The sequence below is a fragment of the Macaca nemestrina genome, chromosome 17 (genome assembly GCF_043159975.1).
Source record: "Macaca nemestrina isolate mMacNem1 chromosome 17, mMacNem.hap1, whole genome shotgun sequence".
NCBI lineage: Eukaryota > Metazoa > Chordata > Mammalia > Primates > Cercopithecidae > Macaca > Macaca nemestrina.
Window position 1 is genome coordinate 4,741,675 of NC_092141.1, and position 26,083 is coordinate 4,767,757.

Genomic DNA, 26,083 nt, shown 5'->3' on the forward strand with positions numbered 1-26,083 from the left:
TAGGTCAGGGCCAGGACTGGCCAGGAACTCCCCACTCTGTCCGGACTTCTGTTCTCCCAGATCCTCCTAGATGTACAAGGGCCTGACTCCTTGGACCTTCCCTCTGGGAGCTATAGCTTCCCAGCAGCACCAGAGCCAGGGTCACAGCCCCAAGACCAGGGGAAGGCGTGCGTCTCCAAACAGCAAGAAAAGGGAAGGAGGGAGGGCAGCCGTGGAATAGGCCTCACTAAGCCCCACTTCTGACCTAACACCCCTTTCCCCAGGTGCCATTGGGACAATGAAGAACTCACATTCCCACCTCATCCGGGAGGTGTCCTACAGCGTCCGGGACCAGCTGGGCTGCCCCAAAGCTTTGTGTGTGATCCACGGCTGGGCATCCCCCCTCTCTGGCCTGGGCCTGTTGAGTGGCCCTGGCATCAAGAAGAGGCTGTGTCCTCAGTTACCCTGGAAGGATGTGTGTGTTGGAGCCACATGGTTGGACAGATTCCCAGCCCTAGGTTTGGGCTGCAGGGCCCCTGGGGCCAAGGAAGAAGACAGCCCCAAGTGGGTGTCCGGGGAGAGCCTGGCCTGCCACCAGCTTATGTGATCTTGGGCAAGTCCCTGCCCTCCCTGGAACGAAGGGCCAGGGGGCCGGACTTTCCCACACAACTTGCTGGGCAAAGCAGGTTCTGCAGCTTTGAAGACTCAACAGACCCTGGACCTTACAAAGAGCAGGTGGCCCAGGCCTCAGGGCAGCAGTCCCGGCTTTGAGGCTCACGTAAGGGCCTGGTGTGCGGGACCACTGCTTCTCAGCTGGGCCTCGGACCTCGGGGATATCGGACTCAACCTGGCAACTGAAGCTGGGCACTCAAGTGGCTGGGTACTCCCTGGCCTGGCTGGTCTCTCTAGAGGACACTCACTATCTCGGGTTGGCTCCTAGCCTGGAGGTCCCAGATGGGGACTGTTCTGACAAGCTGGCATCACCAGGGGTGAAGGCCCTGGCTGCAGCTGTACACCACCTGTGCCCCCAGGCTCGAGGGCTCTAGGAGGGACACACCAGCCCACCTCTACAGGACTCCTCTCCCTGCCACCACCCCCCAAGCCAGGAACCCACTCCCTCCCTGAGGCTGAGCCAAGCCTTTTCCAGGGGCAGGGCCCAGGAGACCATTCCCAGAATCCGTGGGGCAGCAGCCAGGGCTCCGGCTGCTGGAGGAAGCAGCTATCCACAAAGCTTCCTGCCCCAGAGCTGAGGCCGAGGCCCCCGGGAGACGCCAGCCCCTACCCGCTGGTATTCCACCAAATGACCCTGGGGGCCAGGCCTTTGATCACCCACGTCCCATCCGTGCACACACCGGGATGCGGCTGCCAACTTCACACCAGCCCCAACCCGCTTTGGGGGAGCTTACCTCCGGCGTCACACACTCCCTGCGCATCTGCTGCAATCGAGGTGGTTCTGGTGCGGGGGGGGGGCCCTTGTGGCCAACAGGAGGCCCCAAGAGCCGGCTTGGACAATGCTCTTCTTGCTCCTTAGTTACTGGCTGGCTGTGGCTTCAGTGGTGTGTAAGCTAGTGGAACACCCACCCACCAAGCTCTGGGGTACCCTGGGGGTCTGACAAGAGGATGGGGTGGGGGTGGTATCCCCCAAAGACCAGCCTCAGCCTCAGCGGGGCCCCAGCGATGTTTTCTTGTTGTACAAGAACCAGGTCCGAGTGTTGCCTCCTCTTCCTTCCGGAAGCCAAACTGCTCCTTTATTTTTTAGGGCTGCTGATTGTGAATCTCAGAGTCTTAAGAGAGAAGCCAAATATATTCCTCTTGTAAATGAAGAAATAAACCTATTTAAATCACTCCCTGGTGGCTCCCTCACAGCAGAAAGGCCTGGAGGCGGGGGACGGGGGGGGGGGTGGCAGGCAGGAGTGATGGTCACACCTGTACCTAGCCTGCAGCCAGTGCGTCAACCTGCACCCACCCAGGCGAACACCAGAGCCCTGGACATGGCCCTGGAGCCAAGGTCCCAGCCCAGAACCGGGGACGGGGAGGTCTCTGCACCCTGGGACCCCTGCAGGAATGGCTTAGGCTGTGCTTGCCTGGGCAGGTGGCCACAGACACCCTCCCCAGTGGCAGAGCCAGCGCCATAGAAGCAGCTTGCCTATTAAATCACGGTAAAAAAAAAAAAAATAGGAGTCTCAGACAAGATGGAGGCAGGGGCCGAGGGTGGCCTGTGCCTGTGCTCAGGGCTTCCCCGCCTTCCTCAGCTGCGCTTTCTTCTTCTTGGCCCCGCTCTGAAGCAAGCTGGGACTCCTGCTGACCAAAGACAGCCTTGCCTTTCTCCGTGCCGGCACAGACACTGGTGATTTGCCCACGACCCCCTTTTCGGGAAGAGCCTTCTGAGGCTGCTTTTGGCCCGCAGGCTCCACAGGGGGCCTGGGAGCTCCATTCACCTGGGACGGCTTCTGGCTTTTCTTCTGCAGTTTTGGGGATTTGGCAGCGGTGCTGGGGCTCAGAGTGGGGGTGCCAGGGGCTGGACTCTTGGTGGCAGGCGTCCCGTTTGCCTGGGCCGGGACCTTGGCCTTTGTCCTGTTCCTCTTCTTCCTGCCCATGCTGGGGGGCTGGCTCCCGCCGGTGGCTGCAGGTGTGCCATCCTCTGCTAGCGTGCCATCCTCTGACTTGCGTTTCTTGCGCTTCTTTGTCTCTGGCAAGAATCCCTTTTTCTTCCGCTTCTTGCTGATAGGGCTCTGGGTGGCACTGGGGACCTCCTTGGCACCCTTCTTTTCCAACTTGGGGCGCCTGAAGGGAAGTGAGCAAGGGAAGAAGGTGCCCAGTGAGGGCAGCAGCCACCGCCACCTCCACCTGGGTCCTGTGGGGCCCCAGAGGCCTACGGCTCCCGCATCTGAGCATGCGCTTGAGCGCGTACATGTGCAGCAGCGTGCGGGTGTTCCCAGCCCCCGCCCCAGGTGTGCGTCCCCCTCCCAGAACCTACTGGACTCCCAGGGTTTTCATGGCCTGCCAGTAGAGGTCATGCAGGCGGCTGGAGCCGGTGGAGTGTGCCCCCTGCTGTAGGCTCTGCTGTTGCCCCTGCAGCACGCCCAGGAGCACCGTCAGGTCTAAGGTCAGCTTCTGCAGAGGGTGGGAAGGCAGAGCTATGGGGACCACAGAGGACAGGGCCTCTCCCAGACTCCCAGTCTTCCCACCTTTGCCCTGCTGCTGCCTCACCAGTGACCCCTGCCCCTTTCCGGGCCTCAGCCTCTCCTTCTGCCTGTTACGTCGTCCGTGTCTCTCACCGAGTGAGGAAACACGCACCCCAGGTGTTGGTTCTCGTCCTTCCCATAGCCGAAGGCCTGGTCTCAAGAGTCTCGGTGTCCTCCCCTCCAGCAGTGGCCCTGGCCCGCCCACCTCCAAGAGGGCCACTCCCCATCACTCCATCACCACAGGGCTGCCAGAGCCCTTCCCCACCCACCCCTGCCACCTTCCTGCACATCCTGAAGGGTTATTGTTGGAATCCGCTGGCTCCCAGGAGCCCTGCTCTCCCGACTTCCTCACTATCACCCAGTGTCGAGGCCCCATCCCGGGCCCCGCCTCTGCCTGCCAGCACACCGGTGGCAAGCTCCCCCTCCACAAGGGCTGCTAGCACCCATGCTGAAGATTCCCAAACCCTGCTCTCTGGGCCAGACCAGGGGACTCACATGGCCACCTCCAGCTGCCTCCTGGCCCTGCCCTGATGGCCGCCCACACCCCTGCACCAGGCCTGGAAACCTGGCTGCCCACCCTGGATGTTCTCCAACCCTTCCACAGTCTCCAGCCCTGCCAGCCCCTTCTCGGCTTTCTCAGTGGATGTGACAGCACCACACCCTCTCACCCCGCCCTGCAGGAGGAGGACAGGGTGGCACAGTCCCTTCCTAAGTCACTCACCCATCCATGGTTCGGTAACTGCCCAAATGACAATCCAGAGCCCTGGCCCAGGCGCTCCGAAGTTTCCCCACGTGACCCCCCTCCCCGCAGTCCAGCCTGGGCATGGCACTGCTGCCCTGGGGGCCCTGAGGCCCCCAAGAGGAACCCCAACACGACCCCAGGCTGGGCCCCTGCCTCACCTCCTGTTTGCAGGTCCTGAAGAGAGCATTGAGCAGCTCCAGGGAGGACAGTGCCTGCTGGTGTTCCGCCTTGGTCTGCGCCTCCCCCAGCACGCGCAGGTTCTAGGGGAGGGTGGCCAGGCTGAGGCGCTCCGGAGAGCGGCTCAAAGCCTTTCTGTTTCCCCGCCGGGACTAGGGCCCAGAGGCAGGGACCGTCTCCTGGGACAACCCCAGTTGCCCCCACTCCCGACTCAGGCTCCAATCCTCACTTCTCTCCCAGAGATCGGAGAACTCTCCCAGAGAACTGACTCTGAGGGGGTAGGGAAAGGGGCGCCCCCGTTTGTTACCTCCGTGACCTTTGCTAGGACCTGGCCCATCAGCTGCTTCCACTCGGGGTCCTCAAAGCACGACCTCACCTCCCGCAGGGACAGGGCCTTCTGGAGCAGCAGGCAGGCCTGTGGTTGGGCAAAGGTGGGTGGTAGGAGCCTCGGCACATTGGGTGCGCACGGCTCAGGGACGCATGAGGGCTCGGGGCCTGCCGGGCGCTGCCGTGGGCAGCGTGCGAAGCTGCCTGCTGCTCTGGGCTTTGTGGCCACCTGCTCCCAGGCCTTCGTGTGCAGGTGGGGGACACCAAGACCTCCCGGCTGGACAGAGGTGTGACCTCAGGTTGGGACAACTCCTGCCCATTACTGGCTTAATGCCATCTTCCTCCAGCCTGCCCGACAGCCCTGGCACCTGAGCAGATGCTACCAGGGGCGTCCTCTGTGTGGCAAGACGGGCAGCAGTGGCTGCGGGAATGAGGCCGGCCCTGCCCCCTCTGCTCCTCTGTGTTCAAGGTGTGGCAGAGGCCAGGGCACGGCCACCCCCATCAGAGAGCGGGTACCACAGTCAGGCCAGTAGGGCAGGGACGGCTGTGCCCGTGCTCACCAGGGCAGCGCTCTGGGGCCTCACAATATCCAGTCAGAAGAGGGTTAAGTGGGTTAATTCAGACAGGCCCTGGGCTGGGAGCTGGGAAACCTCTTACCTGATGACGGGGCCGCACTGGGCCTGTGACATGCTGGACCAGGACGGGGAGAAGCCTCTTACAGAGAACCTGGTGGGGAGTGACAAGGGCTGTGAGGTGCAGGCTGGGCCGAGCAGGGACCCTGAGTCAGCAGGGCAGGCCCCAACACTCACCGGGTGCCGGGAGAAGAGGCTGAGGAACATGGGAACTGTGAGGGGGCTGTTGCGCTTGGTCAGGAAGGAGCTCAGCGCTGATGAGTACACCCGGGTCACCAGGTTCAAGTCCAAGCAGCTGGCAGCCTAGGCCAAGCGAGAGAGGGCTGGGTGACGCCAGGAGAGGGGTCCCTGGGACGGGGGCAGAGCCTGGCCTCCCTTCAGCAGGCTGAGGGTTGGGCCCTGGGGAAGTCCCGGCCTCCCCTCCCTGGCTGTGAAATGCCTCCCGGGCTGCTCCTGGGCCAGGCCCTGCTCACCTGTGGGCCGGTGGGCACGGGGCTGGGGTCAGTGCCGGCTTTCTGCTTCTCCCGTGTCTCACGCACGCAGCCCTCGGCAGTGCTGCCCTTCAAGACCCGGAGCAGGTAGAGGGAGGCGTTGAAGTGGTAGAGGGCGGTGGCGGAGTCGGGCTGGCGGCCAGCCTGCTGCACCAACCGCTCCACCTGGGCATGCAGTGCCTCTGCGCGCTCGCCCAAGTCGTGGCAGTAGCGCCGGGCACGGCACAGGTGGTGCCTATGGGTGGTGAGGACGAGAGCTGGTCACAACATTCTCGGTCCACCCTGCTCCGCCAAGCAGAGCCAGCCCAAGTCCCACTTTACATGTGGGGAAACAGACCTAGAAGACAGAGGAGACCCAGGCCACAGAGGAAGGCCCAGGCCGCCTGCAGGCTGCTTGGAAGCCGTGTGGGCTCAGCGTGCTTGGGGGAGCGGAGCACCCCAGGGGAGAACAGAACAGCTCCCTGAGCGGAGGCTGCACCAAGGGCCACCCACCCGCCTGGGGCACCCCTCCCGCCCACACTTGACTGTCCTGGGGCTGTGGCCTCCCGGCCTTGTGTAAAGACAGACAAGGGTTGGTGTGCTCAGAACCCTATGTGGCCCTGCAGGGGTGGGGACACAATGGGACAAGAGGCAGGATGCTCAATGAACACTGTCCACGCACACTGGCAGAACTATCTGAGAAGGCGTGGCCTGGGGCTGGGAAGAATGCACTGCCAGTCACGCTCCCCACCCCTCCAGACTATCCATGCAGCGCCCGGGTCCCAGGCCTTCACCTCCCCAGCACCTGAGCTCTGCAGGCAGGTCTACCTGGCACCTGCCTCTCTCCTGGGTCCCCTGCCTCCAGCACAGCCCCTCCCAAACCCTTCTCTGCACTGCCAGCCATTTCTGAAAAGGGAAACCAGACCCAGACCCTTCCCCACGCCAATGCTCTTGCTGATAATGCCTCCGTGGCCCCCAGCACCACTAGGGTCAGGGCCCGCAAGGGTGCAGGGGCCCGTGGCCTCGCTGCTCACCTCACCTTCCAGCTGCGTGTCTGACTGGCTCCCGTCAGGATGCTCTTCCTCCCTCTCTGCCCTGCCCAAGGCCTCCCAGCCTGACAAACTCTCACGCTCGCTACACCTCTGAGGACTGGGTTGGGTGTCCCCTGCCACAGGTGCTCTCACTGTCCCCCTCCACCCCCACTCGAGACTGTCAAGGGCAGGGATGGCCCCCAGCTCCAGGGCACTGCTGGCACTGTGGCGGGAGAACGTGGGGATGAAGCAAGGACTGTGGGATTCACAGAGTGACGTGTGCCTCTAGGGCTGAGCGGGGAGCCTGCAAGCTGGGGGCCCAGGCTGGAAGCCTGGCTCTCTCCTTCCTGTGCAGACAGCAAGCCTAGAGCTCTGGCCCTCCTGCGCCTGGGGGCTGCCAGCCGCACCCGCCCGCCCTGCCCCACGGTGCTCACGTGAAGATGCGCGCCGTCTTGTGCAGAAAGTCCTGCTCCTGTTTGGAGCTGCTGCTGCGCAGGCTGCGCCGGATGATGCTCAGCAGCGGCTCCAGCAGCTCCAGGACCAGGGCATTCTCGGGCTGCTTGGTCACTAGCACCTCCACCAGGTCCAGCACCTGTGGCCGGGAGGGCAGGTCAGCAACACAGGGGCGGGTGCATGGGGAGGCAGCGGGGGCGGTCCACCCCCAGGCTCACCCGGATCTGGAAGTCGCGCCGCAGCGCCTTCTCCTTCTGCAGCTTGTTCTTCTCATCTCGCCGGGCCTGGACACGCAGCTTCTGCTCGGCAAAGAGGCTGGCGAGGCTCTGGTCCAGGGCCATCATGGCCTCATCCCCAAGCTCTTCCTCATCCTCACTGTCCTCTCCACCCTGAGGGACAGGCCCAGCGGTCAGCCTGGCCTCGGGTGGGCACACAACACGGGGACACCTGAGCCCTCCCCGGCCCCCCGCTCACCAGTGCCTTCCCAGCCTGCAGCACGGTCATCAGCTGCTCCCGGAAGCCCTGGTCCACGTCCCCATCGCGCTCCTCCTCCTCGCTCTCCTCCCCCTCACTCTCCTCTTCACTCTCTGAGCTTCTGTTGTCCTCGCCATCCTCGCTCTTGTCCTGGGTGGTAGGGGCAGGCACGTCACACACCTCTCCGACTGTCCCACTCCCCGCCGCCCCCACCCGGCCCGCGCCAGCAGCACCTCTGCACCCTTCAGCCGCCGCTCATCAGAATCGTCCGTCACCACCACATGGTCCTCATCCTCACTGGTCTCCGGGTTCAGCACCTGGGGAGGGGTCCCAGCCGCTGACCCATCTGCGGCCCCCGCCCTCCTCTCCAGGCCCGGCCCAGCGTTGGCCAAAGGCCCCCATTTCCCAGAAGAAAACGGAGCCTAGGAGAGGTGGCCAGGCCAGGGAGACCGAGACCCTCCCACCGGCCGCAGGCTCCCAGCGGGGAGGTGGGGACACGGGAGGCTGGAGCGGCGACCCCGGTGCAGCTTGCTGCTCAGTGAGCCCACGGTCCCTTCCCAAAGGTCTGAACTCACATCCAGAATTAGCTGCAGGGCACGCGGGGTCAGCTGGGAGCAGATGTGGCCAAACACGCTCCGCGCCACCTGGCGCATGAGGTGGCTGGGCTGGGCCAACAGGGCCAGCAGGATCTCCACCAGCACCTCTACCCATGGGGGCTCCTGGGGGTCTGCAAGAGGGAGGGGTTGAGCCCGGGCAGGGGACCACTGGCCCCGCTGCACCACTCCAGCCCCTCTCTCGTGACCAAGGACCCACCGATGGCCTTGGTGCGGCTCCGGCGGGGCTTCTCTCCCAGGCTCTTCCTGATGCAGGTCTGGATGTCACCCAGCAGGTCACAGCTCTCTGCAGGGGACTGTGGCAGGACAGGACACACACTGGGGCCAGGCCCTGTCCCTCGCCCTTCTAAGCCAGGCGAGGGGCTGGCCAAATGGGAGCAGTGGCATCAGAAGCCTTCAACACCCCAAACCCTGGCCCGCCCTGGCCAGTCACCCCTACAATCCAGAATGGAAGCCCCCAGCTGGACCCCAGGACACCCCGAGAACTGAGGGTTTTTTTTTTTTTTTTTTTTTTTTTGAGATGGAGTCTCGCTCTATTGCCCAGGCTGGAGTGCAGTGGTGTGATCTCGGCTCACCACAACCTCCGCCTCCCGCGTTCAAGTCATTCTCCTGCCTCAGCCTCCCAAGTAGCTGGGATTACAGGCACATGCCACCATGCACAGCTAATTTTTGTATTTTGAGTAGAAACGGGGTTTCACCATGTTGGCCAGAATGGTCTTGAACTCCTGACCTCAGGTGACCACCCACCTCGGCCTCCCAAAGTGCTGGGATTACAGGCTTGAGCCACCGCACCTGGCTAGTTGAGGGCCTTTTTACACCTAATACGCAGTTACAGGATCCAAAAGCCTGCAGGAGACAAGGCGTCCCACTCCCGCTTTGACACTCAAGAGAGGCAGAGCCTGACAAGGATGGTCAGGGTCCCAGAGAAGCCAGCAAGCCTCAGCCCCCAGTTCATAATTCTAGATTATTCCCTCCATGCTTGGCTTGGCATGAGACTGAACTGAAAGTCATTAGTTTTAACTAATTACGTTGAACTCATCTGACTGGGGATAACCCCGGACTTGAGTGAGGAGGTGTGGTGTGCGTATGTGCGTGTACAGGAGGCGCTCTTGAAAACTGTGGGATCTTTGGCACCTAAAAGACAAACTTGCCCCTCATAATGCAGTGGGCAGCTTGAACGTTCAGGCCAGGGTGGGACAAAGCCACCCAAAGCCCTTGTCATTGCTCTCCGGCTCCCAGGCTGTGTGCCCAGGCAGGGCCCTGTCCTTCTCTGGGCTGCGCCTTTTTATTTTTTTCTAAGACGGAATCTTGCTCTGTCACCCAGGCTGGAGTGCAGTGGCGCCACCTCAGTTCACTGCAACCTCCGTCTCCCAGGTTCAAGCAATTCTCCCGCCTCACGCTCCTGAGTAGCTGGGATTACAGGCACCTGCCACCACGCCCGGCTGATTTTTATATTTTAGTAGAGATGGGGTTTCACTGTGTTACCCAGGCTGGTCTCGAACTCCTGACCTCAAGTGATCACCCGCCTCGGCCTCCCAAAGTGCTGGGATGACAGGTGTGAGCCACCGCACCCGGCCAGAGCTGCACATTTTATCTAAAGGTCCAACACAGCAAACTGCAGCCTCCTCTGTCCAAGTCCAGTTCAGAGATCCCAAGGCTGGGGACAGGCTCCCCATGTGTCCCAGAATCACCAGGGCTCTGCTGCTATCAAAGGCCTGACGCCTAGAATCAGAAGGGGCATCGTGGCCAACCTTTCCCCAAACAGCTCATCCACATGCTGGGCTCAGAATAACCAAAGCTCGCAAGTAAGACAACCGCAGTCAAGTGGCCAGACGGGAGCAGGCGAGAGACCCACCTACTCAGGCTACAGAAGATGCGAAGCAGCCCCGGGAAGAGCCTCCTATGTTATGAGAAAAAAACTCTCAAAAGAAATCAGGGTACTGAGCCTCGAATGTGGTCAGGGCTTCTTGATGGGAAGAACCGAGAGGGAGACTCCGTGGTTCTAGAGAGCCCGTCGCCCGAAGGTGTTCCCACAGCTGCGGGTACAGCGCAAGCTACTTTGCCTCTGAGTCAGAGTCTCCGTTTCTCCACGTCAAACATGGAGAGGAGGTGGCTGCCTCAAAGCTACGGGGATTACGAGAGACCCTGCACGGAGAGCCGAGGACACCGGCTAGTGCCGCTAACTGGCCAGAGGGACGTTTCCACTGTGACGAGGCTGGCTTCAAACACCTCCCAACTTAACTCCCCCAGAGCCTCTCCTGGCCACCCCCACAGCCCTCAGGCCTCTCGGTAGGGGGCCCATTGCGCCGCAGAACCCCAGGCTCACGGCCCCTCCCTCCCAGGCCCCGGTACCTTGAGGAGGTGGATGCCCACAAGGAGCAGAAGGTGCTGGAAGGCGGCAGCCCTGGCCTCTGAGGAGTGGGCCTCCAGCTCCTTCAGAGTCTGCAGCATCCTGTGGGAGACAGGCGGATTCCCAGGCCCCTGCGCCAGTCAGACTGCAGCGTCCTGCCCGTCCCCTGGAAATCCCGCGTGCTCACCGGTCCCAGGCCTGGCGCTGCTGCGCACTGAAGGGTGTCACGGTGGTCACGTTGTGGCTGTGATTCAACAGCAGGTCTGCGAACTGCACCAGGTGGTAGGTCCAGGGCTGCCCACCCCGAGTCTGGTCCGTGGCCTGCTTCAACTGCGTGCTGAGGGTCTGCAGCAGACTGGGCGAGGGGTGGGGCTTGGGGTCACCAGACCGGGCTAGTGAATGTAGCCGCCTCCCTCCGCCCTCCCCAGGGCTCAGTCTCCCACCTCTACAGGACCTACTAGAACTCCCGGGACCTCTGCCGTTGTTCCCAGCTTGGGGGACCCGGAGGCAGCAGGCGCCCTCAAGGCCTTCCCACCCTTGGGCCTCTCCTGGGCTGCCTGAGACTCACCTGAAGAAGGCACTGCTGGCCGCCTCTCGGGCCTGGCTTTCCAAAGGGAAGGAGAACGGCTGCTTTGTCTCGGGGATCTGGGATGTGGGCTTCTTTGTGACAAAGAATGCGTGGAACAAACAAAACCTGGGGAGGGCGGGAGAGCGGCCATCACCATTCACTGCCATTGGTTTTAAAGGCTCCCCTCCTTGGATGGCACCACCGAGCGTACGAGGCCAGGAGGACGAGGGGGAGCCCTTCTGCTCTGGGCACAGTCCTCAGGGGCCTGACGGGCAAGGCTGGAGGTGGCTGGGCTGGGCTGGGCTAGGATGGGAAGGGGCCGTTTCTCTGGTCTGGATCCCCAGCTGAACGCGGCTTAACCCGAGCTGGAGAGAGAGAATCAGTGCCCCTCCCAAGAAACCAAGAGATGGGAGGCTGTGTGGTCATGGCCAAGTCACGTCACTGCTCCGGCAGACATGGGGCCAGTGCAGCCCCCTCTTGCAACCGTGAATGTTGAGGGTGATTCGAGCACCCGGCTCTGCAAGGCACAGACGAGGCAGGTGTGGGCAGAGGCTTCCCTCACAGCTCCCACGTGCAAAAGCTGCCTGCAGGGCGCGCAGAGCACACCTGAACCTTTTAGGCCCCTGCAGCTGGGATGCCTCCTGGGCCCCTTCCCTTCACGGGTTCCTAAGGAATTCCCAAGTCCCCTTGCGCCTGTTCCCCACTGATGACTCAACCCAAAGGCTTCTGGCTCCAGGGGATGCAAACTAGGACGAGTTAAGGGGCCCCATTCCTTGGCCACACGGCCATGGGAAGCTGGGGCTCCAGCACATCTCGTACGTACCTGGCCACCTGTGCAGTCAAGGCCTCCTCCATCTCCAGGTGCAGGCTGTCCACAATGCTCACCAATCGAAAGATGATCCATTTCCTCAGCCGGAACACAGCTCGCTCAGGCCTAGCAGGGCAGGAGGTGAGGTCATGTGAGCCACTTAGAACTGGCAAAAACAGGCTGGGCCCAGTGGCTCACACCTGCAATCCCAGTACTTTGGGAGACCAAGGCAGGTGGATCAATTGAGGTCAGGAGTTCGAGACCAGCCTGGCCAACATGGTGAAACCCCATCTCCACTAAAAATAGAAAAATTAGCTGGGTGTGGTGGCGGGTGCCTGTAGTCCCAGCTACCAGAGAGGCTGTGGCAGAGAATCGCTTGATCACTTGAACCTGGGAGGCAGAAATTGCAGTGAGCTGAGATCACCTGCCACTGCATATCAGCTTGGGCCACACAGTGAGACTCTGTCTCAGAAGAACTGGCAAAAACAGGACATTCCTTTGCCTGATCTCAGGAATCCAAGATCTCCCCATCCCAATCACCAGTGTGCGACCACACAAGCACACTGAAGCCTCACATGAGAGCTCAGGCTCTTCCCTTCTCTCCTCTCACGGTTTAGAGCCAGGACACTGTGGAGGGAGGGCTCGGGTTGCTGGGCTCTGCAGGCCTAGGAAGCTAACTCCTAAGTTAGGGGTCCTTCCCCAAGGTCCACTCACACGTAGAGCGACGCGTCCTGGGCTTTCTTCTGGTTGTTGGTGCTGAAGTCAACCAAGGAGTCCAGGTCTGGCTGGAGAAACATGTCCTGCAGCCAGGCCACATAGCCCCGCAGGGCCGGAGGGCTCAGGAACCGCACGACCCGCCAGAAAGTAGGCGCAACAGGGAGGCCTTGGTTGGTGACGGATGAGAAGGCCACTAGCACGGCCAGCTGCCGCTCAGGGTCATCCTGGCACCCCTCTAGGAAGGTGCCCACATAATTCTCCATCTCTGGGGCAAACTTGAACTGCTTTGGGAGCTGCAAGAAGTTAGGCATGGAGCTGAGCCCACCAGCCCAGGGGGCAGGCGGTCAAAACCCAACAATCCACCAGGCTTGCACCCGCTACGGGTTAAACCAAGGCCCGGAAACCTCGCGTCGTACACAGTTAGGCTGAGCCTGAACTGTCACCCCAGTGCTTTTGTCTGGCATCAAGGCCTCTCTGGGTCTGACTGCTCCAGCTTCACCACCTCCGGCCCCAGAAGGCCCCTCTTTCTGCCTTGCTGGATGGGGATGGTCTGTTTTCTGGCTCCATGCAGGGCAGGGTGGTAGTTGAGGCGAGACTGACCTGGGTTCAAAGCCCATGCTGCTAATTCCTAGCTGTGTCATCTTCAGGACCAAAAACCACCACCTCCCATGCACTTCCTCAGCGCCAGGACCCACACCCCACGTTTTTGTGTGGCAGCTTAGCATTTTAGCAACCCTTTGCAGTCAGCCAATATTATCATTGTGTAGGTGAATAAAGGGAGACACAAAAACACCTAGAAAGAACGTCTCAGGGTCAGAGGCTCCCAGTGGGTAATGTCTGGCTTCACGGCCCAAGCTGTTTTCCTTTTAGATTTTTTAGAATTATGTCCCCAGAGTGCGGTGCCACGATCATGGCTCACTGATCCTCCCACCTCAGCCTCCTGAGTAACTGGGACTCCAGGTGTGCACCACCGTCCAACCCAAACTCTTAACCACTGCCTGATACTTCAAGTCTGCCCCCTCACCCAGAATGACAGCTCTCTGAAACTCGTTGCAAAGATAAAATGAGTTGGTGAGAACAGTAAACCCAGCAGCACTTACTGGGCATCAGGCTCACTGGTGCCCAAACACGGTCATGACGACTGTTCTCATCACTGCAGCATGGGTTGGAGCGGTGGAGGTCTGAACAGCCCACTGGCTATCCACGCCCATGAGGGGCCTGCTGGCAGAAGGGCCTGACCTTACAAAACCGTCAGAGGGAAGCCGAGCGCAGTGGCTCACGTCTGTAATCCCAGCACTTTGGGAGGCCAAGGCGGGTGGATCACCTAAGGTCAGGAGTTCAAGACCAGCCTGGCCAACATGGCAAAACCCCGTCTCTACTGAAAATACAAATATTAGCTGGGCGTGGTAGTGGGCACCTGTAATTCCAGCTACTCAGGAGGCTGAGTCAGGAGAATCGCTTGAACCTGGGAGGCGGAGGTTGCAGTGAGCCCAGATCACACCACTGTACTCCAGCCTAGCCGACAAGAGCGAAACTCCAACTCAAAAAATCAAATCTGTCCGAGGGGAAGGGGTTCAGGCAGCTCACTACCCAGACAGAGGGGACACCCGTGGCCAAGCCCCCGAGGTGCCTGCTCCCCTTCTTGGCAGGGAGAGCTCCCTGTCTAGCCTTTCTGGCAGTGTCGAGCTGCACGGGCGTTACCCACCTTCGCAGTGCACACGTGCTCCCCATAATGGCGGATCACGTCTCCCCGCAACACCAGCTGCAGCTGCTCCTTGGTCAGCAGGGGCAGGGCTGCGCCCAGCAGGCGGAAACATAGGTAGCTAAGGGGGTGCGGGACAGAGCCTGATCAGAGCCCTTGGGACCCCTGGCGGGGACCTCAGGACTGGTGGCCCAGCCCCACTTCACAGACAGGGAAGGGGGCCGAGGGAGGACACGCCCCGCGAGCACCTGGCTGGCCAGAACTGCATCTTCAGCAACCCTTGTTCCACCACCTCCTTCCAGAACCGTGGGAACTTGTCTTCCTTGAGCGCTAGGCGGAGCAGGTCCAGAGCAATGGCGGGCAGCTTGCGGTCCTTCTTCACGGAGGCGGCAGCCATCTTCAGCACGTTCACCAGCCTGCGGAGAGCAAGGGACTGAGGGAACACTCGCCTCACGGGCAAGGGCCAGGGTGCCAAGAGCAGCCGGGACACCCCCAGGCCACATGGCAAACCTGGGCCTGGCCAGATGCAGTCCCACAGCCCCAGGGAGCGCAAATCCGCCCACCTCCGTCACACCTGGGAACATTCTCATCCGAGAATAGGTTCACGGATCCCACCAGCTTCTTGAGCTTGGAGGGCACCTTCTGCTGGGCCAGGAGGAAGAGCTCCAGCTGTTCGGGGGAGCTGAGTATTGCATTCAAGTCGGCTTTAAGGACCTCTGGCAGGATCTCCTGCAATGTAGCCACTGAGACCTAAGGATGGAGAGATAAAGAAATGGTGGCTTCCTCTGAGGGGTGAGCCCGGTGGATCCTGCTCTACCTGCCAGGCTCCTGACACAGGGCCACCTGGTGAGGCACCAGAGTCATCAGAGGGTATTTGCTAACAAAACTCAAATTCCCAGGCAGCTGGGTTTTTGACAAGCATCCCACTGATGCTAACTGGCCCAGAGGTAGCTGCTTTTTTTGAGACAGAGTCTCGCTTTGCTGTCCAGGTTGAGTGCAGTGGTGTGATCTTGGCTTACTGCAACCTCTGCCTCCCAGGTTCAAGCAATTCTCTTGCTTCAGCTGGGATTAAAGGTGTGCACCATCACACCGAGCTAATTTTTGTACTTTTAGTAGAAACAGGGTTTCACCATGTTGGCCAGGCTGGTCTCGAACTCCTGACCTCAAGTGATCCACCCACCTTGGCCTCCCAAAGTTCTGGGATTATAGGCGTGGGTCACTGTGCCCAGTCAGAGCTACCCTTTTAATTATTCCTTTTTTTTTTTTTAGTATTTCAGAGGACTAGCTCATTTCACACACAAGGAGCCCTGGGTGGAGAGCTGGGATTCAAATTCAGGTCCTTCCGGCTCTGAGGTCAAGACTGCACAGTAAGCCCCAGCCTGGGACCTGCCAGCCCCTGCCTTTCTCTTCAGTGGCAAAAGGGCCTAGGTGCTACCTTCCCAAGTCGGGCAGTGGAGGCCCACCAGGGGCCAGCCTTGACTAGGATAACAAGGCAAACGTTTTATATATTTGCGACGTGCCAGGCACAGTTCTGGAGTTGCACTGCCCAATACAGTAGTCACAGCCACACGGGGCTGCTGAGCGCTTCAAAGGTGGCCAATCTGAACAGGGATGTGCCTAAGTGTAAAATACACACTGGATTCTGGAGACGACCTGACAAAAAGTGTGTAAGAGGCTGGGACCGGTGGCTCACGCCTGTAATGCCAGTACTTTGGGAGGCCGAGATGGGCGGATCACAAGGTCAGGAGATCGAGACCATCCTGGCTAACACGGTGAAACCCCATCTCTACTAAAATACAAAAAAAATTAGCTGGGTGAGGTGGCAGGCGCCTGTAGTCCCAGCTACTCGGGAGGCTGAGGCAGGAGAATGGTGTGAACCCGGGAGGCGGAGCTTGCAGTGAGCTGAGATCGTGCCACTGCACTCCAGCCTGGGCGACAGAGCGAGACTCCGTCTCAAAAAAAAAAAAAAAAGCATGTAAGATACCTCAACGGTTTTTTGTTTTTGTTTTTTTTTTTGAGACGGAGTCTCGCTCTGTCGCCCAGGCTGGAGTGCAGTGGCCGGATCTCAGCTCACTGCAAGCTCCGCCTCCCGGGTTCGGGCCATTCTCCTGTCTCAGCCTCCTGAGTAGCTGGGACTACAGGCGCCCGCCACCTCGCCCGGCTAATTTTTTGTATTTTTTAGTAGAGACGGGGTTTCACCGTGTTAGCCAGGATGGTCTCGATCTCCTGACCAAGTGATCCGCCCGTCTCGGCCTCCCAAAGTGCTGGGATTACAGGCTTGAGCCACCGCGCCCGGCCACCTCAACGGTTTTTTATACCAATGCATACTGCAGTAATATTTTAGATATACCAGACGAAGTAAAATGTTACTAAATGACACCTGTTTCTTTTTACCTTTTCCACAAAGTCACTGAAACACTTCAAATTATACATCTCTGTATTTCTATGGAACAATGCTGTTCCAGACTCTCATCCAAGCCCCGATGATGTCTCTGTAACGGGAAGCGCTGGCCGAGCCCGCACAGCGGGTGAGCTCGTACCTCGGAGAGGACGTCCAGCAGGGCCTTCCCGGGCTGCTCCTGCAAGTGGTTCTGGTACTGGGCCAGGGCCTGCAGCAGCTTCACGGACTTCATCAGGGCCTCCCGGTCCTGGTCCCCACGGAACGACAGAGGGTATGAACAGGGCACACTACTGTCCCCTACCCATTCCAAGTCAGCCTACATTCCCCCAGCCCCTCCAAAGCTCTTACCTTCACCAGCCGGCCTGACTGAAAGAGGGCGAGTACTCCGAACAGGTTTGCAAAGAGAACAGGTCTCAGCATTGTCTAGAGAAGGATTCCAGGCACAGGCGTGAGGGGCCCTGGGACTCCCCGTTCCCCAGGCCTCCCACCCCTGGGGCTGCTGACGTCCCTGGATCCACTTACCTTCTTCACCTCACACAGGTCATATTTTTCTTGAATCTGCTGCAGGATGCTGCACAACGGGAGGTCCTCGAAAGACTGTAACAGCTGCCAGCAGTTGTGTGGCAGGAGGAAGAGGGGTTCAGGAGAGTGGCCCAGCTACATCTTCACAAACCTTAACCTCCTTTCCCCTTTCAACTTCTCCCAAGAAGCCTCAGGTCCCTAGTCCCACCCCAAGGACGCCTCTGGAGCTGCTCACATGGAACCAAGTCTCATCCCCCTGCTCTGTCTCCACCAGGGCTTCTGAAAGTACTTTATGAGATGGAGTCTCGCTCTGCTGCCCAGGCTGGAGTGCAGTGGTGCGATCTCGGTTCACTGCAACCTCCACCTCCTGGGTTCAAGCGATTCTCCTGTCTCAGCCTCCTGAGTAGCTGAGATTATAGACACCCACCACTACGCCCCGCTAATTTTTGTTGTTTTCTTTTTTTTTTTTTTTGAGATGGAGTGTTGTCCTGTCGCCCAGGCTGGAGTACAGTGGCGTGATCTCGGCTCACTGCGGCCTCTGCCTCCTGGGTTCCAGTGATTCTGCTGCCTCAGCCTCCTGGATAGCTGGGATTACAGGCACACGCCACCACGTCCAGCTAATTTTTGTATTTGTAGTAGAGACGGGGCTTCACCATGTTGGCCAGGCTGGTCTTGAACTCCTGACCTCAGGTGATCCGCTCACCTCGGCCTCCCAAAGTGCTGAGATTACAGGCATGAACCACAATGCCCAGCACAAAAGTACCTTCTACAGCCCCTAGATTGCTCGTCTGAAATTCTCAGCCACTGGGTCTTCTCTCCACACCTGGTCTGAGCTCCCCTCAGGCTGATCCTGCAGGCCTGGGTCTTTATTGTTCTTCCCCTTGTCAAGGCTCCTCAGAGGGTGGTCTACTGCAATCAGCTGAATGCCTTTGCAGGCCTAAGGGAGCCCACCCAGCGCGCACTGCTCCCAGCAAGTGTACCTAAGAGGCCGGGCAACCCAAGCACCAAATAGAAAACCTGGCCAGGCCTTGCTCACACTTTCTCCACCTTTATGTAAGGAGACCTCCCTCAGGTTGGCCTCCAATCAACTCTGCCACTCCCTACCTCTCTCTCGGGCTGCCCCTCCGCCGCAGCTGATACACCACACCTGCCCTCCTCACACCCCACCGTTTTGACCTGGATGGCTGGGATCCTGCCAGGAGCACCACCTCACCTGTGCCAGGGCCAAACTGTAACACGGCCGGGCTGTTTCTCGCGCAACCCCGAGTCCCGTGATTAGGCGCTTCAGGGCATATTTCATCTCGGACCCCTGCAGAACCAAGCGCACCCTCGTGTTCAATGGTGAAACAAGGTGCACGCCCCCGCGCACCTTGGCATCTAGGTGCGACCACGTGCCCCCCGTCCCAAATCCCTGGCCTGCCGCCGCTTCCTTGCCGGGATATGCGCGGCCCCTGCCCCAGACCCCGCCACTCCACCTTCGGCCTGCCGCGCAGATACTCCAGCAGCTTCTCCGTGGCCGCAAGTCGCGTCTCCTGCTCAGGCTTCGCAATGTCCCAGAAGAAGTCTAAGAACTCGCGGCTGTGCTTCAATAGGCCATGGCGGTCGGCAGGCCGGGCGCCACTCTGCGTCGCCTCTCCAGGAGACAGCGGCTCGGCGAGTTCCCTGCTCCCCATCCCCGCCACACTCACCGAAACACAAAACACGTGTGCCCCGGGCCCAGCAGCTTCCAGGTCAGGGCATGGCGCATGCGCACCGGTAGTGTCGGCGCGGAGGCGGAAGAACCTGGAGGGTCGAGGAAACCAAGAGGGGCGGGGCCACCAAGAGGGGCGGGGCCGGGGCGGATGACCCCCCCGAAAGGCGGGGAAGGGGCGGGGCCAGGGAAAGCGGCGTTTCCGCCTTAGCTCTGAGCGGAAGTCCCTAGCTGAGCGGCGCGTGGTCTTTCCCAGCCTTCTGCTCACACCCGTACTTTCCTGGCGGCTGTGGCATCTGCCCCTTTGGAGCCCCTTGGGGGCATTGCTGAGGGCCCATCTCGGAAACAAACCGAGGTGTAGCACATCGATCCGCCTCGTCCCCGATCGGCCCCTGCGCTCCGAACGTTGAGCCGTTCAACAATTACTGGGCTCCTGCTGCGTTCCGTGCTAGGCGGTCGGAACAAAGCCGCTGCTCTCGTGGAGGAACACGGAGCCAAATGCATTAAAAAGGATCATAATTATGAAGAGAATTAGGAATGCAATTCTAATTGCAGGAGCTTTTTAAACGCTGGAACGTGAATACATCACCCGTTAAAAACACGGCTAACTACTATTAAATAGGGTCTACAATAATGATTTGAGGGGTTGGTCAGGGGAGGCCTCTGTGAGGAAGTGGCATTTGGGATGAGAGCTGAGTGACAAGAAGGGCCCCCCTTCCCCGCACTCCTGCAAGGATCTAAGGGGACGAAATCCCAAGCCTTGCGATTTACAAAGGTCCAGGGCTGGAGGGGCTGAGGCTGGCGAGAAGCAAGGTTGCATGGGCCCCGGGCTAGGATTTCATTCTGAGGGTGATGGGAAATCACTGGTGAGTTTAATGCAGGGTCAGGCTTGGATCTGATTTACATTTTAACAAGACGATGCTGGCTGCTGTGTGGGGGATGGACTGTAGGTCTGCGCAGGTGGAAGCACGGGAAGACCATTTAGAAACTGGTGAACTGGACCCAGGGAAAATGAGAACAGGTCAGATTTGGGCTAATGTGGAGCAGGTTGGGGGGGTGATGGATTTGGATGTCGGGGAAGAGGAAATGAGGGGGATGCCAGGTTTGGGACCTAAATAACTGGGTACATTGTGATGCCATTATGGAGAAGAATTTTCTTGGGAGTGGGAGGTGGAGGTGGTGGGACCAAGCGGTCTATTAAATCAGAGAAGCCTTTTACAATGGCAGGGGAGGGGAAGTGCTACTTACTGGTCACCGTTGCTTCTTGGTTTGAGAAGCTGTGTATAGAGGGCTGTGGTCCAGAGAGGACCTAACCCTGGGGGGAGGTCAGGGCTAACCTTCACCTTGAATTTCCACATGCTCAACTCCAATCCCTTTGTACCCAAGCCCCTGGGGCACCTTCTCACCCTCTCAACTGCTTCTCTGCTTTGCTGTCTGTTCTAGAAAGTGAAATGAAAACATTCATCTTGCACATCTGGTGCCCCAGGAGGCAGGAGGTGAGCGGAGCAGGGGGAAGCTGAAAGATGTCAACCCAGGCTCTCCCCTCTCTGGTTGTTGGTCACCTGTGCTGCCCATCAGGGAAGCCCTGACTCCAGTTGCTTCAAAAGCTGATGGAAAATTAACCAAGAAGCAGGAATGGCGCTTGGTTTCCGGGAGACTTGATCTTTATTTTGTACCCAGTCTGGTTGAGGAAGATAGGTAAGGGCTGTCCTGAAGGGAAGGACAGAGATGCCAACAGTACCCTGGGCTCTGCCTGTCCTGCTCCATGGGGCCCAGAGCCTAGGCAGAGGCTCTGCACTCTCCCCTGTCCTCCTGAAAGCTGGATCTGAACTCAGGGCTGCCCCCAGGCCCTATTGCTTTTTCCTTATTACCCTGATGTTCTTAGCTGATAAAACAGATAGAGATTCCATCCAGTGTGGGTGATCTGAAGAATGATTGTGTTAGCTCTGGATGCCAGAACTCAAGTGTAGGAACTGAAAAGACCAGAGGCTGGGGTGTGAGCCAGCAGTGAGCACATAATAGATACACACTCTTTTTTTTTTAGACAGAGTTTCACTCTTGTTGCCCAGGTGGGGTTGCAATGGTGCGATCTCGGCTCACCGCAACCTCCACCTCCCGGATTCAAGTGATTCTGCTGCCTCAGCCTCCTGAGTAGCTGGGATTACAGGTGCACGCCCCCTCGCCCAGCTAATTTTTTGTATTTTTAGTAAAGACGGGGTTTCACCATGTTGCCCAGGCTGGTCTCGAACTCCTAGCCTCAGGTGATCCACCTGCCTTGGCCTCCTGAAGTGCTAGGATTACAGGCGTGAGCCACAGCACCCGGCTATTATTATTATTATTATTATTATTATTAAAGACAGGGTCTCACTCTGTTGTCCAGGCTGGAATGCAGTGGTGTGACCCTAGCTTTCTGCAGCCTTGAACTCCTGAGCTCAAGCAAGCTCCCGGCCTCAGCCTCCCAAGCAGCTGGGACAACAGGCATGTGCCACCGCCCCTGGCAAATTTTTAAAATTTTAGTAGAGACGAGAGTTCTTGCTCTGTTGTTTAGGCTGGTTTCAAACTCCTGGCCTCAAGGTGTCTTCCTGCCTTGTCTACCCAAAGAGCTGAGATGACAGGTGTGAGCCACCACACCCTGCGGGTGCACACTCGACTGCTGCTGGATCTGCTTTGCTCCTGCCCCCGTGCTTCAGATAACTCTGTCTTCTGCCAGACCCACTTCCATCCTGTTAGAACCCCTGGAAGGGGCAGCAGTCATGGGGGACACTGGAGACATGGGCGTGCTCTGCGTGGGCTGCCACCTGGAGCAGGGTCCCTTGGCCACAAGTGCTGGGATGCTGTGTTGGTTCTTGCTGCCCCTGGTGCTGGTGCTGGGCCTGGGTTGGGGGCCCTGCCGCCAGATGCCTGAGTATGGTGTGAGTCATGGCCCTGGCCACATCAGGGGTCCCTGAAGCCACAAGCCCCAACACATCGGCCTCTGTGTCATCCAGGCTGCCACGGAGGATGAGGGGGCAGGCCCAGGCACTAGCAGTAGACTTGGCCACCAGGTTGCTGAGCAGAACCCCAGTGCTTGGGGACAGGTGTGCAGAGCCAAAGGAGCAGTTGAGCGAGGAGGTGAGAAGGAGCACAGAGCCGCTGCTGTCCACGGCGGCCAGCGCACTGCTCCCAGGGCTCACAGCAGTCTGCAGGAATGGTGGGCAGGGGTCAGGGATGGGCACCCCAGAGTGCAGGGCTGCCTCCAACAGTGCCAGCAGTTCCGGGCCAGCTGAGGGACTAGGGGTGGTGAACAGGATGCCCTGGGGCACAGGTAGCTGCTGTGCTGGTTCCAAAGCGGGCCTGGGTCCAGCTGAGGGCACCTCCAGCCCCAGGTCTCCCGCCAGCAGACTCAGTAGAGCGTCCCCAGCAAGGTCTGAGGTGGGAGCAAAGGCTGCCCTACGAAGCACAGCTGCCAGTTGTGGGTTAGTGGCTCGGGCCCCAGCGCCCAGGGGCGTCCCATCAGCATGGCAAAGTAGTGGACAGAGGCCTTCTGTGCCCCGGGCCACCAGAGCCCTTGCCAGGGGTGTGTCCACCAGGAAGCCCTCCTGAGCCAGCGTGGTGGGGCCCACTAGCAGGCGTGGCCACGGCAGGCGGCCAAAGCGTGCGTGCAGTAGGTGCAGGGTGGGCAGAGCCGTGGGCAGCCCCAGGCCGGGTGCCAGGGTCTGTGCTGGGCCCGATGTCAGGGCCGTGGAATTGCCCGAGGAGCTATTGTGGAAGAGGCCCCAAAACATGGCACCTGCAGGAGACAGAGGGGTCACTCAGCAGCCGCAGGTCAAGAGTCACTGACTTATTTCAGTCAAGATCCCTTGACTGAGCCTGGGATCAGAACTTACTGACCAGGCCTGAGGTCAAGGTTCCACGGACCTGGGCTCAAGGGTCATAGCCTGGGGTTGGGACTGCCTCCCAAACCCTAGGTCCTGCTCACTAAGCAGCCTTGAGGTCAGGGCTACTGACTCCCTAAGTTCCAGGTCACTGATCAGGCTGTGGGTTGGGGTTGTGGTCTGGGGTCAGGGGTCACTGACCTAGGCCTGTGGCATGAGGATGCACCACTGCCAGGCACAATGCGGCTCCAACTCCAGCATCCACGACGTTGCCCCCGGCAACAAGCAGCTCTCGGCCTAGGTGGGAGCATGTGGCTGCAGCAAGGAAGGCACTGTCATGCAGCAAAGAGGGGGGCTGGGCTGGTGACCACTGACCCTCCCCTCCCCCAAGCTGCCCCCAGCACTCACTGACCTGCAGGGCTGATGATGGCACCGTGGTGGTATACGCCAGAGCTATGGGAGTGTCCGCCAGGTGGAGGGGCCACAGAGCCCAAGCTTCCTGTCGAGCTGCCCTGATTCTGGAGCTGCCTCACAGCCAGGGAGCAGCCAACAGCCAGCAGCAGCAGGGCTGCCACTACACGGGCCCAGGTTCCGGGCAGCCCACCAGCCTTGTTCCTGTAGAGGGGGGGTGTCCTGAGCCAGGACTGGGACAGAGAGATGCCCACGAACCCCAAGAGACCCAAGGGAATGTTTCCCAACAGGTTTGATTTAACAAGAGGAGTGCAAGTCTGCTGAGGAGAAAGGGCTTCTTGGTAGCGGGCACAGCTTGGGCAAAGACATGGAGGTGGGAAAGCACTTGGGGAAACAGGCTAGCTAGGGAGGGATCCTCTGGAGGGGACATTGGAGGGGCAGAGTCCAATCAGGCGGGAGGGAGGCCCAGTGGGGTGTGGCAGGCAGGAAAGAAGGGGCTGGGGAGCAGGCCCAGCCAGGCATAGCCAGGCCCCAACCTGCCCAGCAGGTGCCTCCTGCACCAGGGCTTGGGGGCTGGGGACCTTTGACAGAGCAGCAGATGGGACAGAGGCCAGCTTGCTACAGATGTCCCTCCAGGTGCACAGACTTTTGGTTGGGTCAGGCCAAGTCTGGGGCTACAGCCTAGGTTTTCCCCCAAACCGATCAGACGGTGCCTGGAGCTAAGCCCAGCCGGGAGTTGCCTGGTCCTCCTGAGGGGCTCAGAGAGAGGGACTTGCCAACCTCAAGCCTGGGGAGCCTGGTGCTCAGACCCCTCCCTTACCTACCTGGAAGAGTCCTGGTGCCTCCAGGGGTTTGGAACCAGCATCTCTGATGTCTCCTCCTCCTCCTCTTCCTCCTCCAACTCCAAGCTTGGCTCCCAGGGCAGCAGCTTCTGATAGACCACAGGCTCTGCTGCCAGCTCCATGGCCCCCCAGTGCTCGCCCCAGCCCTCCTGCCTGCCAGCCTTCCCGGCTGTGTGTCAGAGGCCCTGCCCAAGCCTGGCAGGTGGGAGGTGGCAGCGACCTTGGGGAAGGGTGGGGGTGGAATCCAGAACAGGTCTGGGCAGGGCACGGGGCCAAGGAGGCTGCATCTGAGCCTGCCCCATTAGGACACAAGGCCCGAGGAGCTCTCGCGACAGGGCTCCCAGGTGACTGCCTGGAAGGGGTCACAGCTCAGTGAGGTCGACGACGAGCTCAGCCCTAATGCCACAACCTTGACACCCAGGCACCTGCTAGGCTCCTCCCCTTGGGGGATGTAGCCCATGGATGCCCCCAGGACTATAGTTTAGGGACTGTGGACTTGAATTAGAGCTACAGTTACATGGTGGCTTGGGTCAGAGCTCCCACCTGCTTGAATCAGCACGTGACTAAGTTCTGGCGTAGGGGTGTCCACTCTCTGGCTGGGGTCAAGGCTCACCCTGTGGCTACTCTGGGTCTGGGTTTCTTTGGGGAGCAACTTGGTTCAAAACTCCCTGTGCGTGTTTTGCGACTTTTGTCCAGAAGGTAGCTCCACAGCCTGGAAACCAACATTTCTAAGTTCATTTTGGGCTTCCCATCAAGGACCTGTTGCAAAACAGTGCTGTTTGTAACGGCCCCAAATTGGAAAGTGCCCAAATGCCCATTGTCGCTAGAATAAATGATGTAAGTCACAACGGACCACTCTGCAGCAGTGAGAATGAGCAATCTGCAATCATATGCAATAGTATACACAAGTCTGACAAACATACGGACGAGGGAAAGCAGCCAGGCAGGTGGCAGCACGCGCTACATGCTTTCATTTACACAAAGTACACAAACAGGCAACAACAGTCTGCCCTTAGAAGTCAGATAGTGACTGGAGCAGGGACCAGGGGGCTTCTGGGATGCTGGAGATGTCCTTTCTTTCCTTCCTTTCTTTCCTCTCTTTTCCTTCCTTTCTTTCTTTTCTTCCCTTTCTTTTCTTTCTTTCTTGACAGAATTTTCGTTCTTGTTGCCCAGGCTAGAGTGCAATGGTGCAATCTCAGCTCACTGCAACTTCCACCTACTGGGTTCAAGCAATTCTCCTGCCTCAGCCTCCCAAGTGGCTGGGATTACAGGCGCCCGCCACCATGCCTGGCTAATTTTTTGTATTTTTAGTAGAGACATGTTGGCCAGGCTGGTCTTGAACTCTTGACCTCGGGTAATCCACCCGCCTCGGCCTCCCAAAGTACTAGGATTACAGGTGTGAGCCACCACGCCCGGCCAAGATGTTGCTTCTTAATCTGAGTGTTGGTGACACAAGTGCCCTGAGTGTGAAAATGCATCAAGTTGGGCATTGATGACGTGTACTTTTCTATATGAATATTGTCTTTCAATAAAAAAGTAAAAATGAAAAAGCTCATGTATTTTCTACATTAAAACAACAACCATGAAAATCATCCTTCAAATCATCCATCTTCCCATCTGGCTCTCCAGCTGCTTCCCTTTCTCGTGGCCTCTTCACAAGCAAGTACAGGGGTTCTTTAAGGCTGGTGTGCGTCACGATCACCTGGGCAGCTTGTTAAGTCAGATCGCTGGGCTCCCCTCCCAGAAAGTCTGGCTCCAGCTGTAGGGTCTAGAACATGCTTTCCTAACTGCCAGTCCTGGAACCACGCCTTCAATCTAAAACAAAAGTGTACACCTGCTGTCTTCACGTCTTTCCCTCCTGTTTCTTCCCTTAGCTGGTTTCTGTCTCTCATTCCCCAGAGAAACCTTTGGTTTCCTTTTTTTTTTTTCTTGGACCAATAAAAAACCAACCAACCAAATAGAGCAGCCTAGGGTTGCCACCTTCTCATTTTGCCAGTGGTTGGGAGATGGGAATCAAAATGACCATTTTTATGATTTTATGACATTTATGTCATAAAACAATTCAGTTGCACTTTCTGTTAACATAGTGTAAGAAGGTTAGAATTTCAGAATGAAGGTCCGTCCGTCCTTCCTG

At 59.0% G+C, this 26,083-nt stretch overlaps 3 protein-coding genes across 8 annotated transcripts in view; 1 reads left to right on the forward strand and 2 right to left on the reverse strand.

Moving 5' to 3' along the window:
* The window catches only part of LOC105472158 (SPNS lysolipid transporter 2, sphingosine-1-phosphate), a 42,224-nt gene extending 40,070 nt beyond the window's left edge, over window positions 1–2,154 (forward strand). Inside the window, exon 13 of one of the 3 annotated variants that reach the window (XR_011615330.1) lies at window positions 264–364. The gene's annotated coding sequence lies outside the window, so the exon portion shown is untranslated. Of the gene's footprint in view, window positions 1–263 lie in introns of all 3 variants that reach the window. The other 2 variants (XR_003016004.2, XM_011725175.3) reach the window with 2 other exon arrangements.
* Window positions 1,687–18,937, reverse strand: LOC105474363 (MYB binding protein 1a). 2 transcript variants are annotated; one of them, XM_071082178.1, is made up of 26 exons: window positions 18,628–18,937; window positions 18,366–18,461; window positions 17,153–17,236; window positions 16,979–17,053; window positions 16,770–16,877; window positions 14,804–14,979; window positions 14,478–14,645; window positions 14,233–14,350; window positions 12,525–12,820; window positions 11,826–11,936; window positions 11,003–11,128; window positions 10,622–10,789; window positions 10,437–10,536; window positions 8,284–8,380; window positions 8,046–8,197; window positions 7,704–7,787; window positions 7,471–7,620; window positions 7,215–7,385; window positions 6,978–7,135; window positions 5,516–5,768; window positions 5,220–5,345; window positions 5,068–5,136; window positions 4,391–4,498; window positions 4,065–4,166; window positions 2,957–3,093; window positions 1,687–2,763 (listed from the first exon to the last, which is right to left on the reverse strand). In XM_071082178.1, the coding sequence occupies exons 1-26, from the start codon at window positions 18,823–18,825 to the stop codon at window positions 2,208–2,210; spliced, it is 3,987 nt and encodes a 1,328-aa protein (XP_070938279.1). In that variant the 5' UTR covers window positions 18,826–18,937; the 3' UTR covers window positions 1,687–2,207. The 2 variants fall into 2 exon arrangements, with proteins under 2 accessions (XP_070938279.1, XP_070938280.1); XM_071082179.1 differs by lacking the exons at window positions 16,770–16,877; window positions 16,979–17,053; window positions 17,153–17,236; window positions 18,366–18,461; window positions 18,628–18,937 and having other exon boundaries at window positions 14,793–14,917.
* Window positions 18,938–20,484: 1,547 nt separating this feature from the next.
* LOC105472216 (gamma-glutamyltransferase 6) lies at window positions 20,485–24,127 on the reverse strand. Of its 3 annotated transcripts, none has more exons than XM_011725253.2 (4): window positions 23,932–24,127; window positions 23,109–23,311; window positions 22,898–22,993; window positions 20,485–22,611 (listed from the first exon to the last, which is right to left on the reverse strand). In XM_011725253.2, exons 1-4 carry the CDS (start codon window positions 24,069–24,071, stop codon window positions 21,569–21,571), a joined length of 1,482 nt encoding a protein of 493 aa, XP_011723555.2. In that variant the 5' UTR covers window positions 24,072–24,127; the 3' UTR covers window positions 20,485–21,568. The 3 variants fall into 3 exon arrangements, with proteins under 3 accessions (XP_011723555.2, XP_011723545.2, XP_070938282.1); XM_011725243.2 differs by having other exon boundaries at window positions 22,898–23,011; XM_071082181.1 differs by having other exon boundaries at window positions 21,764–22,021.
* Window positions 24,128–26,083: the final 1,956 nt, after the last annotated feature.

Coding starts and splice junctions, on each gene's coding strand:
- LOC105474363 (XM_071082178.1), bottom strand. CDS start 18,825: ATGGGGAGCAGGGAACTCGCCGAGCCGCTGTCTCCTGGAGAGGCGACG. Junction 5,769..6,977: donor AAGACGGCGCGCATCTTCAC/GTGAGCACCGTG, acceptor CACCACCCATAG/GCACCACCTGTGCCGTGCCC. Junction 4,167..4,390: donor TCCTAGCAAAGGTCACGGAG/GTAACAAACGGG, acceptor ACCCTCCCCTAG/AACCTGCGCGTGCTGGGGGA.
- LOC105472216 (XM_011725243.2), bottom strand. CDS start 24,071: ATGGAGCTGGCAGCAGAGCCTGTGGTCTATCAGAAGCTGCTGCCCTGG. Junction 23,012..23,108: donor TGCCATCATCAGCCCTGCAG/GTCAGTGAGTGC, acceptor TCCTTGCTGCAG/CCACATGCTCCCACCTAGGC. Junction 22,612..22,897: donor TCCTCATGCCACAGGCCTAG/GTCAGTGACCCC, acceptor TGTCTCCTGCAG/GTGCCATGTTTTGGGGCCTC.